Source organism: Rhinatrema bivittatum, chromosome 1 (genome assembly GCF_901001135.1).
Source record: "Rhinatrema bivittatum chromosome 1, aRhiBiv1.1, whole genome shotgun sequence".
In the NCBI taxonomy this organism is placed as follows: domain Eukaryota; kingdom Metazoa; phylum Chordata; class Amphibia; order Gymnophiona; family Rhinatrematidae; genus Rhinatrema; species Rhinatrema bivittatum.
The window spans coordinates 598,548,655-598,564,679 of NC_042615.1; the positions used below are offsets into that span (position 1 = coordinate 598,548,655).

Genomic DNA, 16,025 nt, shown 5'->3' on the forward strand with positions numbered 1-16,025 from the left:
GTCTAGGCCTGTTCAAGATTTGGTATGGTGCAGTTTCCACATCATTCCTTGGTGGTTGAATTTTTTGAAACAGGCAAAACGCTCTAGGGAGCATTTCTCACATGATAACCTTTCTCCCTCCCTCTGGGAAGGACTAGAAAGACCTGAATTTTTTTGGGAAGAAAGTCTTTTAGAGATTTATACATGCTGTTCAGTGTCAGGATTGCGGCCTACTAGTACCTGCATGAGTGTGTACAATAACTTAAACCTCTGATGGACTTGGGATCGTAGTCGAACTGAATTCTAGCATGCCTTGGCAGATGCAGAGGAATGCTGCAAACAGCTGATCCACCACAGTTACCTTTGACACTGCAGCCAGAACCTTAGCAGCATCTATGGAAGCTCTTGGTGAGCGGGCTCTGGGAAGACATTCATGATCACCTGGTGGATGTCCCATGCACGGGAAAGAACTTGTTTGGGGCATGGTGCAGGAGACATTTGCGCGATCGAGGAACATCATTCCACTCTGCAATCACTGACTTTGGTAGTGGGAGACCAGATCACTGCACCCAGGTGCCTATACTTCTCGTACAAATGAGCGTGTTCTATCAAAGGAGGCCATTCTGCCCTTTCCAGAGGCAACAGACTGCTTTCTTATCCTCTGCAGCTCCCTTCCAGATATCAGCAGAGGGAAAAGCAGAAATGATCAACAGCCTCAGCCTTTGCCCAGAGCAAATTTTTGGTGCCCCTGATGCCTACATCCCCGCCTCTTCTGGTTGTGGGGAAGAGTCCAGTCATTCTTGCTGGAATGGGGCTGTATTATGAAATTAAATCAAACAAAACAGCTGAAATAAACTCTCTTCAGCTCCAGTGGGAGGCTGAAGGAAAGAGCACAACAGAACTTAAAACTGTAAAGCAAATAAGAAAGGAAATTTGCCCTAAAAATATCCTTGTCTAGAACAAAACTCACCCTAAAACCCTGAAATACTGTCCCTGCCTAACTAAAACGTCAACCTAAAACAAAGAAAAGTGTGTAAGTGTATGTAGTGAATGGGAGAAGGGAAGAGAGGCTGCAGTCTGTATACAGGGGAAGGCAGAGGAGCTGCCATCCTCTCAAACAAACAAATCAAATAAAAGCCTAGATAAAGGAAATAAACTCTAAATAAAAGTGAGGACTGATGCCTCAAACAAACTTAACTGAAATATGTCAAAATTATACAGCTAAGTAAATGAAAATATCTGAAAATAAAGGTTTTTAAATCTCTGCTGAGCACACAGCCTCTCTCGAAGAGGGAAGGCCAGGCCTGGATCAACCTGTCCTGAAGATCTGGAGTCAATTGGCAATCCTGCTGGTATCATTTCCTCTTGTTTTTATGTTCTTTAAAGATTTTCTCACCATGCAGTGCTTTTTTAAGTAATGCCCTCATTTTAACAAAGTCACTACTCTTGAAGTCCAGGGCAGGACCCCTCTTTGCAATTGCTCTTATTATATATTAAACCATACTGTCTTAGGCCCACTAGAACTCAAGTGGCTACCCTTCTGTAGTTACACGATGTTAGGTTTCATATTAGGAGCTACCACCCAGGAAAAAGATCTAGGCATCATAGGGATAATACTTTGCAATAGTCGGCTCAGTGTGCTGCAGCAGTCAAAAAAGCAAACAGAATGTTAGGAATTATTAGGAAGGGAATGGTTAATAGAACGGAAAATGTCATAATGCCTCTATATCGCTCCATGGTGAGACCGCACCTTGAATACTGTGTACAATTCTGGTTGCCGCATCTCAAAAAAGATATAGTTGCGATGGAGAAAGTACAGAGAAGGGCAACCAAAATGATAAAGGGGATGGAACAGCTCCCCTATGAGGAAAGGCTGAAGAAGTTAGGGCTGTTCAGCTTGGAGAAGAAACGGCTGAGGGGGGATATGAGAGGTCTTTAAGATCATGAGAGGTCTTGAACGAGTAGATGTGAATTGGTTATTTACCCTTTCGGATAATAGAAGGATTAGGGGGCATTCCATGAAGTTAGCAAGTAGCACATTTAAGACTAATCGGAGAAAATTCTTTTTCCTTCAACGCACAATTAAGTTCTGGAATTTGTTGCCAGAGGATGTGTTTAGTGCAATTAGTGTAGCTGGGTTCAAAAAAGGCTTGGATAGGTTCTTGGAGGAAAAATCCATTAACTGCTATTAATCAAGTTTACTTAGGGAATAGCCACTGCTATTAATTTCATCAGTAGCATGGGATCTTCTTGGTTTTTGGGTACTTGCCAGGTTCTTGTGGCCTAGTTTAGCCTCTGTTGGAAACAGGATGCTGGCTTGATGGACCGTTGGTCTGACCCAGCATGGCAATTTCTTATGTTCTTATGACAAATGGATCCTGAGAAGTGTAGAATATGTCTCTTGCTTGTGCTTTTTGTGCCCTTCATCGAATCAGTGGCTGACAGGCTCCAAATCCTTGGTTCTCATGGTTTAGATGTTGAGCGCACAGTAGTTTCCTCCTTGCTTCTTCCCAGGAATGTGGAGGAAATTCTGTTCTTAGTAACACAGTATCATAGTAAGTGACAGCAAATAAAGACCCAGATGCTCCATCCAGTCTGCCAAGCAAGTTTTTCTTCATTTCCATCCTTCAGCCACTAGGGATCCTCTGTATTTATCTCATGCCAATATGAATTATTTTACTGTTCTCATTTTCACCACCTTTTTCAAGAGGGCATTCCATGCCTCCTCCACCTTTTCCTTGAAGAAATATTTCCTGATGATTCTGAATCTACCCCCTTGGAGTTCCATGTGATAAACTCTAGTTCGATATCTTACTTTTCAATAAGCAAATTTTTGATACTTTTGCATCATTTAACCTTTCAGGTATTTAAAAGTCTACAATCATATCTCCCCTGTCTCCCCTTTCCTCCAGGATATACATATTTATCTATGTCTGTTTCATCACATAGGTCTTTTGGTGTAGACCCTACCCCATTTTGGTGGCCTTTCTTTGGAGCACTTCCATCCTATCTCTTATCCTTTTAAAGATATAATCTCTCTAAATGAACACAGTACTCCAGGTGAGGTATCACCAAAGACCTGTATTAGTGGCATTATGACCTCCTTGTTCCTCCTGGTTACGTCTTTCTCTATGTAGCTCAGCATTCCTCTTGTCTTAGCCACTGTCATGTCATATTGCTTTGATATATTCAGATCATAAGACACAATTATGCAAGGTTTGTCTCCTGGTTAGTACACATCAGTCATTTAGGAACCCTTCTCCAATATCTATTCTTCTATGTGTCATCAGGCTTCAGCACGTCTTCTGTCCAGATGCATCTCTGTGCCATTGTGACTTATCACCAGAGGGCGGACATGACTTTTATCTTTCTCCATCCTTTAGTATTGCAGTTCAAGATCAAACTGTGGCATACCAAGCCTCCAGTCAATAAATCACCAGTACCATGGGATCTTAATTTGCTCCAGACTCTGTTCATGAGACCCCTCTTTGAACCTCTTGAGTCGGTAGATTGAAATCTCTCACCTATAAGGTTCTGTTGCCCATGGCAGTCACTTTGGCATGCAGAGTCAGTGAGTTACAGGCCTTTATATCTTTGTTATACTGTCAGTTCTTCATCAGCAAGCATGGCTGAATTAGCCATGACGCATGGGTGATGTTTTCTGATGGAGCCAAATGGACCCATGTCTCTAGCTCAGTAAAGTTTTTTTTTTCTATTGAGTATGCGCGAGAATATCTGCAGTTTAGTTAATGTTGGTTATTGGAGTTTTAATCATATTACCTATTTGGCTGCCTTGCCAGTAGCAGTTTTACTGCTATTTGGTTTCATATGACTTGTGTAGGTTTACTAGGGGCACTGTTGTCTGCAGCCTAATGAGTTATACTAGCCTCTGGGGCATCTTTTGGGTACTGTGGCTCCCTCCCATCATCACTACTTTCTTCTTTGGCAGGAGTGCCGCTTATGTTTTAATTTAAGTTTTTCTCTGCAATCATTTTGAGTTTGTCTCCATTTCTGCTGTTTACCATGCTTTTCTTGGTGGACTTTTCCTTGGGGGAGACCATTGCCATCTTAGGTGTATTGTTTCATAGGGTTTTCTGCTTTGGCGGAGATGTCAAGAAATTTCCATTTTGTATGTTACAGGAATGTGAATTTTGCTGATATCAGATTTATTTATTTATTTATTTAACAACTTTTAATATACCGACGTTCATGAGGCACATCACGCCGGTTTACAAGTAACTCAGTTAAAGGAGGAAATTACAATGAACAGGGGGCCGGGGGATGGGAGCAGGCCAGAAAAAGGGGGGGGGGGGGGGTAAGGGAGACAGGAAGGAGAGAGGGAAAGATAGGTAGCAAGAGTGAGAGTATAAAAAACAACCGTTAACATAAGAAATAAAAGGAACTTATTTACAGAAAAAGGAATATTTACATTAGTGACAATTAGCATAGGATTGATTATATCGGACTAAAATGAACAATTTTGTAAAATTGTAGGAAGATAAAAGGGGAAGGGCGGGCAAGGAGAGGCGAAAGGGAAAGCCTTGGGAGGGGGGGAAAAGCCTAAGGAGGGGGGAGAAAATGGCCTAAGGAGGGGGAAGAAAGGGAAAAAAGGGAAAGCCTTAGGAGGGGGGGGGGGGGGGGGGGGAAAGGGCGGGTGGGGTGGGGGGGATGGAGGCTGGGAATCTGGGTGGGGGGGGGATTATGTGGGAATGTATAGGTTTGGTTGGTTTCGGGGTAGATTAGGTGGAAATGTTTAGGTTTGGTTGGTTTAGGTTTTGGTTGGTTTCGGGGTAGATTAGGTGGAAATGTTTAGGTTTGGTTGGCTTTACCTTTTGTATTTGTTGGCTTTACCTTTTTGTATTTTGTTGGCTTTACCTTTTTGTATTTTATTGATTTTATTTATTTTTTATTTTTTTGACCCAGTAGTTTTGTTCTTCTTTTTTCTCTTTCTTTCTACTTCAGTTGGAACCCATGCTGTTATCCCGATGTGACCCTTTGTATACAGACAGCTACCTGTGTATTTTTCCCACTGTTTCAAGACTGCTTCCAAGACTGCAGCTCTCCTACTGCTGATCTTCTCCCTAGTTACTATGTTATAACCTAATAAAAATCCCTTCCATATGGGCCAAGGCATGTAAATGAATTACATGGGGGGACCATGGTTGTCCCTACATTTCTGCTATGCTTTAAAACTGTTTTCTAATGGCTCAATTGGAATCTCTGCCTCCAAACATTCTTTTTTGGTAGTTCTGTAGTTTTGCTTTTAGCTTAACTTTTTCTATCAGCACTTTTTTTTTTATGTCTCACGCTTTGAATAAGGGTTGGATTTACATCTGGTATGTTTTTAGGTGGATCTGATCTTCAGTGTGTTGGGTGAAGGCATCAGCAGATAAATCTGGGGGCTGTCTCAGAGCCACATGGCGTCTTTGCTTTTTTGGCATATGTTTCGCTGTGTTTTTCTATTTTAATGGCGTCAACAGTACCTACAACTTTGTGCAATTTTGTTTTAATCATCGCCTGGTGTTTGAATTTTGTACAGGGGATGAGGGTTCTAGAGCTCATTCAGTGCACATCTGATTGCATTTCTTGCTGCATGGAAAGTTCCCACTACAAACATTTTTGAACAATTATATAAATGAAAATAACTTTATATATGAATATAATTTGTTGAATGATGATGACTGTCATCTTCTTACATGAATGCCAAATTGTTTAATTATTTAGTAGTAAACTAGTTTGTTGATTGATTGGTAAGAAGGTTGAATATAGTAGTTCTTAGTTACAGACAAACCAAGTTTCAGCTGGGATCTTTTGAGAGGCTCATAGGGGACTACCTGCTAACTCTCCTGCCTTCTGGATCCCCTGACAAGTCTCTGGGCCCACACTGGTTTCAGCTCTGCTGCTGCCAGACAGAGAGAAGCGGTAGTAAAGTCACAACACAGATCTAAGAGCAGGCATGAATTTCTTCTCCTCTTCCTGGCATGGATTTCCTGTTTGTAAAAAGTATGGGCCTAGGGGTATCTGCAATTGGGATACCTCATAATATCACTCTCCCAGTCTCAATTTTCTGTAGTTTATTTCTTCATTATTCCCTACTGATTAATCTTAAATTGCATCCGATCCAATTTTACTTCCTCTGAAGTCCAGTATGATACTACTCCACATTTTTTTAATTTCTGATTGCAATTAATTTTTCAATATGTCCAATATGTAAACCGTTCTGATGGCGAAACCGAATAACGGTATACAAAACATGATAAATAAAATAAATAAATAAATTAAATGTAAAATTGGTTCTAATGCAATTTAAGATTCTTACTAATTGATATTAGATGCCAGCTAAGCTAGTGAAAGCATGTTTACATGATAGTGGAGATGCTTGGAAGGGTTTGACCATCTACTACACATCATTTGGAACTGTTCAGAAACTGAAAGGACCATTCCCTATTACTCTTAACACAATCTGCATATGTAGATGTCTTAGTTGGTTTTACAGATCTAGCCTCACTTAATTTATATATTAGTCATACTTTATTTCTTGCCTTTTCATTCAAACCAACCCCAAGGTAAGTTATAAAAAGGTTTGAAATAAGATATCCAATCCTAATAATGACACAATAGGCTATATAATATACATGAAGAATTGTTCTGGTAAAAGGATAGATGCATGAGGGGATGATATTTGACTGGGTGCTTACAGTGTAGGGATTCATTGAATATGGGGGGTTTTGTATTAGAACACAGGCAGTGGTGGTTCATTCAAAGGCAAAGGACCTGGACTTCAAAAAAAAACTTACTTTGTTAGACTGGGGGAGTGTCTCAAGGAGTCATTAATTGGATGGGATAAGCTAGGGGAGAAAAAGAGGAGTGGGTAAGACTTTTTGTTAGGTAAGTATGAGGGAAAAGAGGCCACTATGATTTTCTAAAGAAGTGGCAGAAAAGCTAAGGAAAAAAAGGTTAGCGTTCATAAATGACAAGAGATTGGCAAAAGAATACAGGCAAAAATATCTGGAGAAGCTAAGAAAGTAGTCAGAAAAGAGACTTTTTAAAAAGATATATTAATGACTGACTAGGAAGAAGTGCAAAAATGGGATTGTAAGACTCAATGATGGAGGGGGTGGGGGGGTGGGAGGTGTGTAGAGCCTGACTAGGAGAAAGCAAAATTGCTTAACAAGCATTTTTCAACTGTTCTACTTTACTTTGCATGTTAGTTTGTTGTTTTTTGGCTTTAAATTACTTTATTAAAGAAATAAAGCAGGCAGAAGAACATCAGCACACATCACTTAGTTCAATATGTGCATATTTTGTTATTTTATTATTTCACCGCTAACATTAGATAAATATACAATACAAAAGAATTATGCATGTAAAGTATATCTGTTATACGTTTAAATGGACAAGATTTATGACATTCATCAAATAGTCTTTAGTTTTCAAATTATGTAACCGGAACCTCATTGGCACTTTGATAGAAAGTATTATTACCCAATACAATTTGAACATTACTATACGTGCCTATCTGTAAACCGTTGTGATGGTATATAACTTAATGACGGTATAGAAAAGATTGTAAATAAATAAATGATAATTATTGAATGGAATGGTGGATAATCAAATCAATTAAACGATAATAATTTGTATCACCTAAAAGAAAGTGTGTCAAAGACTTTGCTGAAATCCATCTATGCTCCATCCAGCACTCTCCCCTGATCTAATTCTCTGGTCACCTGGTAAAGAAATTGATTAGATTCATCTGTCAAGACCTATCACTGGTAAAATGTTGTCATGGATCCTGTAACCAGCTGGATTTCAGGAACTGAACTATCGTCTATTTTTGCAGCGATTCCATAATTTACTCATCACTAAGGTCAGACTAATCAGCCTGTTAGTTCTCAGACTTCTCCTTATTTTCACTTTTGTGAACAGGAACCACATCTGCCTGTCTCTAGTTCTTTGGAGCCGCTCCTGAAAGTAAAGAAATGGTCAGACAGTAGAGCTGCCATTACTTCCCTAAATTCCCTTAATATCCTTAAATGTATTCCATCTGGCCCCATTGCTTTATCTACTTTCAAGTTGGCCAGCTCCTCGCAAACACAGTCTTCTGAAAGTTGTCTACATTCCTTCCATTTCTATTTGTGGCAGTTATCTGTGGTCATATTCCAAGCCCTTCCTTAGTGAACACTAAACAGAAATCGAATATCCTAATATTCACAATGTAAATAATATTGAACCACCTCCCCCTGTACATAGGTTTGTACATAGTTTTCTCAGCAGCATTATCAAAACAAATTGGACATGCTAAACACATATCGTTTCTATAGTTACTTCCTATAATCCCTGTTATGCCCACTTCTTTATCTGTTACCTGTTTGAAGTGTTTTTCTCGTTTCAATGTAAATCGCCCTGCGAGGCGTTAGTTTTATTTCCTTGTAAACCGAGGTGATATGTATTTTATACAGGAACCCCGGTATATAAAAACTAATAAATAAATAAATAAATAAATAAATAAATAAAAAAGCATTGTTGCCCCCTGATGCTGCCCTCCTGTGGTTGAAGAAAAGTTGCCTCTGCCAACCCCCTGCTGGTCAGTAGAACAGCTGCCCCCCTCCCAAATGTGGCCTGTGCAGGGCTAAAGAAGAGCCATTTTGCCATTTTTGATGTCATCCCCTATGGGGGCTGAAGAGAAAATAGATGATGTCCACCTGCCTGATGCAGCCCACGAGGCTAATGAAATTAGTCACTGCTGCTCCTCTGGCTCCCAACAGCCCTCTTGGGCCAAAGGCCTATGGCTCCTGGCAGCCTCCGTGGATCTAAAGATCTGTTGCATACTCTTCAAAATCCCACCTGTGGTTCCCAGCAGCCCTTGTAGACCTGAAGAGATCCATGGTTTCCCTCCTCTCTTGCTATTGGGCCTGACTCCCCACAGTCCCTGCTTAGGCCAAAGACCTGTTGCGTCTGCTGTGATTCTGATTTCTTCCCAGGTAAAGATTTTCCAGCTTGCCACCTCTTGCATTGCTCCTGGGGATTGAAGATCTGTCTCATTCCATGCTTCTTCTGGCTTCCAGTGGCTCTCATGAGACTGGAGAATCTTCCATGCTGTTTTCAGCAATCCCCCATCAGACTTCCCTTTTGCTGTCTCCTGCTCCGCTCCCAGGGCTGAAGGCCTGCCATATTCTGTGTTGCTCCTAGGTTCCAGTGGCCCTCGTGGAATTGAAAACCTGCTGCTTTCAACACTGTTCTAAGCTCCTTCTCTGCAAAATACTTTCATATTGCCATGTACTGTACTGTTCCTGGTGTGTAATTTTAGTCACATTTAGGAGAAGCATTCTCTGGGGCATGTTTTGGGTGGAATAAAAAAAAAATTTGCATAGGTTATATTTTCAAGCTTACATGGGTTATTTTCTGTAGAAAAGCAAGTGCTAATGACTGCAGGTACTTTGTACCCGTGGCAAGCTTCTTTTTGAAACCTGGTGCAAAATCTGCAAGTAAAAAAGTATCAGTGGAATTTGTCCCAGAGTGCACAGTTTGAAAATTGTACCCTAAATGCACCAAATGTGTTTGTCATATTTTTTTGTGGGGGGGAGGGGTTGAGGGTACAAAAAAAAAAATCTACTTACCATAAACTCCTCCCCCCTCTCCACCCCATGCCTATCTCTCTGCAGTTAGCATTGTAAACTTCAGCTATTTATAATCATGGCAGTGAGAATAGTGCTTTTTTTAAATTCACAGAACATTTTATTCAGAATCAATTTCAGAATTAATGATTATAGTGAAAAGCTATTAAGCTATATCACTTTCAAGATGGCATTCTCAAGTGCAGTGATATTCCTTTGTCCCATCGCCGATGCTATGTGAAAATTAATTGAGGTTAAATGATGTAACAGAAAAACTGAGTTTATTGTCGTTAGGGATGTCGCTGAATATTTGCTATTAGGTGATATCCTTATATTTAAACACAGATTTAATTTGAATATCTATCTATTTTAATATTAAAACCAAGATTTAGCATCTTAATTAATACAAACTGCCAAATCCATTCAGTGAGAACAGAAGCCTTAAGGAAGTATAATGTCAGGAAGAAGGTGTTGAAATTTGTACCTTTCAGTAAAGAATAGCTACATTAAAGTTAGAGCAAGGTAGGGTATCTGTCATTAAATGATGTGCATGTAATCCACTGAAGTGACATGTCTCTTCCTCATCTTCTTTTCATTCATCCCCTCCAGTGCGCAACCTGCTTCCTAGTGAAAGTACTAAACTGCTTGCCTGTCATGTTCAGACAGGACTGACATTCTCCATTTCCTGTCAGTTTACTCTATTCATTGGAATCCATCATAACCTGATAGAATCTAACACTCAGCTATGGAAGAAGGTCATACACAGTATTCCAACATTCATCCCTAATCAGCATTAAAAAAAAAAACCATCAGCAGGAGATGAGGGAAGAAAATATTTTGAATATTCCTTTTGCCTTTTTACCAAAGTGCATGGAGTGTTACAATCGGTTCACATCTTGTGGTATGTACAAATACATTGTAAATTGTGGATTCTCTTGTGATAAACAGCAAGCCTACTATTCTGCGTGCATTGGCACCTGGAAATAATCGGGCAAAATTAACAGTGGGAGACTGTAAGCCATCTGTTTTTGACATTAACTTTCCTTACTTTGACACACTGCTACCACCAACTATTAGACATATGGGGTTTTTTTCCCCAATAGATATGACTGCCTTCTTGTTCTTGTCGATTTGACTCTAATAAGTTATATCAGTGTCCTTTAGAGATGTCAGAAGACATTTTTGATAAAGCAGTGATCACTGAAAGCAAATGTTTGCTATATTCTCTTATTGGACATATTATTGGACATACTAAGATAATTGCCAAAAAATAGGAAATTATGCCCATCTAAATTATTGTAGCAGTTTTGTATTGGGCAAGAGAAGTGTTCTCTTATAGCATGAAGATAAGATAGAGAATATTTTTTTCTTGGTTCATTATAACTGGAGAATAGATATTGTAAAGATTCCATTCTCATTGATTTATGATTTGTTTTTAGTGGCTTGTGGTGTAATTATCTGGTGGGAACTTTGATGCACTTTGAAGTTTATTTAAAGGTTGCTCAAATGGTGTTTTTTCTATAAAGTTTATTGAGCCTATGGATATGGTGTATATATGTTGTTATTTGAGCATGGAACCTTAGTAGCATCATTTGTACATTTTTTTCATATTTGTATTAGAAAAACTGTGCACATTATGAATGCTTAGTAATTGTATTTCAAAACAAAAGTTGCTGTAGAGTTAGCTGATAATGAAACTTAAATACCATTGGATAAAAAATTTATGGATGTGCTCTTGAGACATTGCAATTATATGGTGATGCAATGGAGCAAGCAAATGTATTTTTTAAAACATGGGCAGAAAATGTGAGAAATGTCTAAATAAATCTGGCCCAGTGTGAACTGTTTTCTTTTAGTTGGTCTGATCCCATTCAGTCACACCCAGTTAACTTTCCATCCCTTTACTTTCTAGCCATGAAGGTTAATCATGTGAATCATGCGTAAAGCATCTTTTAAGAGGAAACAATTTGGCAGTGTTTAGTTTTGTCAGATTTATGTATATTTAATGTGCTGAAAACCTAATTTTTTCTATCATTTTGAAGGAGGCAGGAAATAAGGTTGCTGAATGAGGTCCAGAAACCTGGCAATCATCTTCAATATGTTTATTAAATTAAGAATGCAAGGCATGAAACCACCAGACTGAAAAGCTTTTGTCTAATTATCTCCAGGCTTTCCACCTCCCTTGGTATATCTTTCCACTCATTAACTTGTTTTTAAAGAGAGTAGCCATCAGTGTGAACTTTGTCTGCATGAAACCCCATTTACATAAAAACATAAATCATGATTTACAGCAGTGTGACTTACAAATAATTTTACTATCTCTCTTTGTTCTCCTCTTCCCTGGCATCCTGGTCAGTAGTGCGGCAGGGTGAAAACCTTATTTGGCTAAAGAAGTTTTCCGCCTGTTAAAAAGCAGGAAATGAACTTTCTTTTGACATTCAGATGAGTTCAGGTCTGCACTGAGTCTTGGATCTGTTCAGTTAAGTGCATGTCAGATTGTGATTTGTGAAATGCAGAATAGAGGGTGCGTTCCTAAGCTCATACCTAGGAAGAAAACCTCAAATGGTTGAGGGAGCTCGTTGTCCCATTTACCGAGAGAACATTTTGTTTACATTTCTGATGGAGAACTGAAGATAAAAATGAATAGTTTGCCTGATATATCTGTGTATAAAATTATTTTACATTAGAAATGAGTTGGATTCTTCTTTTAATGGATACATTTTAAACTACAGACTTAGTGGTTACTGGCCTTTAAATAACAGGTCTTATTTAAATATCTTTTATTTGGTAAAACTGTAAATTGTGAAAATAGAAATTTGATTAGATGAATATAAATTATTTATAGGCTGTGGTATTGCACTGTATTTTTTGATGGTAAGATTTCATGTTGTATGATTTTTCCATATTAGGTAATCATGAAAGTGTTTAATGTTTCATTATTGCTTGGCACAATTGATAGGCACAATTGATAGGCACAACATTTGTTTATCTTAAGGCTTCATGGATGTGAAAAGACTTTTAATGCAGAAATGTTCTATTGGACTTAAGGAAAAAAGCACCGATAATTTGAATTGCTGTATTTCATATTTATAACAGTAGTTTAAAGGTATTAATCTAGATTTTCAATAAAGTATAGCAGTGTTTTTCATGTGCTGTGTTCAGTCTCCATAAAATTGAAAAATTACTCTTGACCACTCAGCTATTACTTAAATTGCTTCATTCTGTATGGAATACAGCGCTTACGTGCTTTAAAGGCAATGTAATTAGTAAACAGTTGAAAATAATCTCTCAGCATTCCTGCAGTAAGCTTGTCTGTTTTTGCAGGTTGACCCCCTGTTTACAGTGCCTGCCCCTCCACCACCGATTCCCAGCAGCATCACGCCTCAGATCCTGCCTTCCTACTTTCCCCCATCTTCATCTAATATCGCAGCACCCGTGGAGCAGCTTTTGGTACGGACTCGTTCAGTAGGTGTAAATACTTGTGAGGTTGGAGTAGTAACGGAACCTGAATGCCTTGGACCCTGTGAGCCTGGAACCAGTGTGAACTTGGAAGGAATTGTGTGGCATGAAACTGAAGAAGGTAAATGTTGGTTTATTTATTTTTTCATATTTCTTTATTGACAGATGTTGTGATCAGACAATGAGATAATTGAACTGAATGGTATATCGCTATGCCTAGCAATGGTATAGTGACACAGAGTTTAAAATTGTTAAAGTAAATTTGTAATTTACTTTGGAATTCAGAGATTAATGGTCTTTATTTTTATATTATTTTTCTGATTTGTTAGCTTTCTGTGATAGCATGATAGTGTGTGCTTTTTTCAATTTTTATACCTTTTGGCAGCATCTTCAATTTTTCAATAAATGTCAATATTCACAATGAAATTAAACATAGAAACCTACAGTAGGAAAAAAAATTAAAAAGAAAGAAGATGCAATGTTGTTTATTGGGTGTTTATGGCTGCTGATACTTCTGACTCAAACATATCTTTGCTAGCCAGACAACTAGATAAGGGCCTGCCTGGCAGTTCAGTGGCAGGTGGTGTGCTCTGCCATGTGGAAGACCTGGGTTTGTTTGTCTGGCTTCTGCTTCCTGGGCTGCATTGGGCTGGAAGTTTAATTAAATTGAATTTGACAGTTATCTGTCTTTCCAAGGTTAAAAAGTCACTCAGCGCAAAGTATAATAAAACATAGTGCAATATAATAAACCCCATACAATAAAACATATATAAAAAATTGACATCAGTTTCCGTATAAAAACAAAGGTAGTATTCAGAAACCCTGGAAGGAGAGAATCTGAACTATCACTCAATGGTGACACGCACTAGTAGCCAGAAGTAAGGTCCATGGGAGCCTGGTTTTGGAGGGAGCTGCTTTTTAAGGCTTTCAGCCAAAGATTGTTGCCATGATTTTTGGGTTGATTTGACAGTGTAATATAAAAATAGTGGGGGAAAAGCCTTTTGTGGTTGTGATTGAAGGTGCCTGATGCTGTTGCTTAATAGAGGCATATTCTAATTGAGCTGGAAGCCCAAAGGAACAGGAGGAAACTGCTTGACTGAAAAAAAAGGAGCAACCAGTTAAATTAAAAAAAAAAAAAAGTGAATTATACATAATGGAACAGAGGCTGTCCTGATGTTTTATAAATAGGCTTTTAAATCTGTTACAATTTTTGAATGTCTAGCTGCATACTACGTTTCTAAGATTAGGATATTTACAGAATGTTAATATTTGGTGTTTTTATTCTACCTTTCATTCTTTTAGAGTGGCACACAAATTAATATAACATAATGTGCATTCTTCTGTATTAAATGAGTAAAGTACCAGCTGATTTGAAGTCCTTTACAAGCTCCTTCTGTCTTCCCTATGATATCACTTCCTTTCTAGTACCCATCTAATTTGCTGGTAAGAAGACTTTCTTTTCCTGTGCTCCCAATGGGAGCACATGCCTTTCTTTTCCAGATGAAATGGTTTGCTAGCTTTTTAGCTGCAGAAACAGTTGTCCTTCCTTCTTTGTATGAAAGTAGCTGGTTCAACTGGAGGGAGTGGAGCTCCCCTGTCCAAAAAACTGGGAGTGTTTTTCTTATGCACTCTATAAAGTCCATTTGTTGTAGCTCTCTGAAATAGACGCTTAGAGCCAACAGCTATTGAGACAACTTTTCTTTTATTTAAATGCTATAAATCTTTAAATCATACATAATAAGGTACCTTATGGAGAGGCGAGGCAGAGTGCCCTGCAAAGTCCCAGCATAAAACTCCCTCTCAAATTATTTCACTGATAAGACAGTTTATAGGATTTACAGTTACACATTTCCAACCCTCAACTAGGTTACATAATTGTCAAAGTGATTGGATTTCTGTTATAAACAATTAATCTGAATGATCATATGGTAATTTGCTCTCATCTTCCATGTTAATTAGTCTTCACTTTGCTTGTAAATTATCATCTATGGGCTCACAACTAGTTGCAATCTCAGCATTGCCTTGTGTTTGTTCTAAATATGAATCTATGATCTGTTAAAACTGGCCTCTCTGTCTAGCTTCTCTCTTTCTATGGTGTCTACCTTTTGGAAAAATAAAGCACAAATGTCATGTTATAATGTTATATTTGTAAGTAATTATAAAGCTATCTATGATAAAAAAAACATAGGAGGACAAGAATAATGACTTCTTGTGTGATATGATAAGTGTTTCACTTCCTCCTCACTGCTTTTCCATCACAAGTATTGCCTGTAGTTGGGGCCTACGAGCATCACATCACATTAACCACAAGGAGCCTTGTTACTGGTTTCAGCGCTGCTGTGGCAACCATATTTATATTTTTCCCATGCTGTGGGTCTCAAAAGCATAGACTCCAAATCTTCTCCCAGGCCATTATGAAGGCATTTTTTGAAGCATGGGAAACCCTGTGCCTCCCTGAAGCAAGATTGTTTTATGTATTTAATATCATTTATGGATCGCTTTCCAGATTAAAAATCACTCAGTGCAATGTACAATAATAAAATAATAGTTGTTGCAACTTAATATTGATTTTTCTCCATTCAGTAGACTGTCTGTATGAGTCCTGGGTCTTTTCTCTAGCCCAAAGGAGTGTTTTGTTTCCCACTTGGAGAAGCTCTGGGACTGTATCTGTGGAATGGGCTACAGTAAGGAAGGCTGGAAGTGCATATATCAGGCCAGTAGGTTGCAGGGTCAGCTGTTTCCTGCTGTCAACTTAGCCAGACCTTCCGTAGATGGCAAAGAGGACCTCACAACCCAGCAGGAATTTCAGGGCCAAAAATGTGTGGACTATTTAAGAGCTCCAAAGACTGGTTCTTCTGTGAGTGCTGTGATCAGTTAGACAACAAGGAGGAGGATTCCATGCTAGCATCTCTCCTCCCCCTACCTGTTAACACAGAGGTTTCCCCAGTTAGGTCTGGTTACACACCAGGCCTT

The 16,025-nt window shown here is 38.7% G+C and overlaps 1 protein-coding gene across 5 annotated transcripts in view; it reads left to right on the forward strand.

Moving 5' to 3' along the window:
* The window catches only part of ZNF608 (zinc finger protein 608), a 332,629-nt gene that overhangs the window by 87,560 nt on the left and 229,044 nt on the right, over positions 1–16,025 (forward strand). For all 5 annotated transcript variants that reach the window (XM_029619572.1, XM_029619599.1, XM_029619590.1 and 2 more), the window contains one exon: positions 12,918–13,173. In XM_029619572.1, the coding sequence (XP_029475432.1) occupies positions 12,918–13,173 (256 nt within the window). The remainder of the gene's footprint in view (positions 1–12,917; positions 13,174–16,025) is intronic.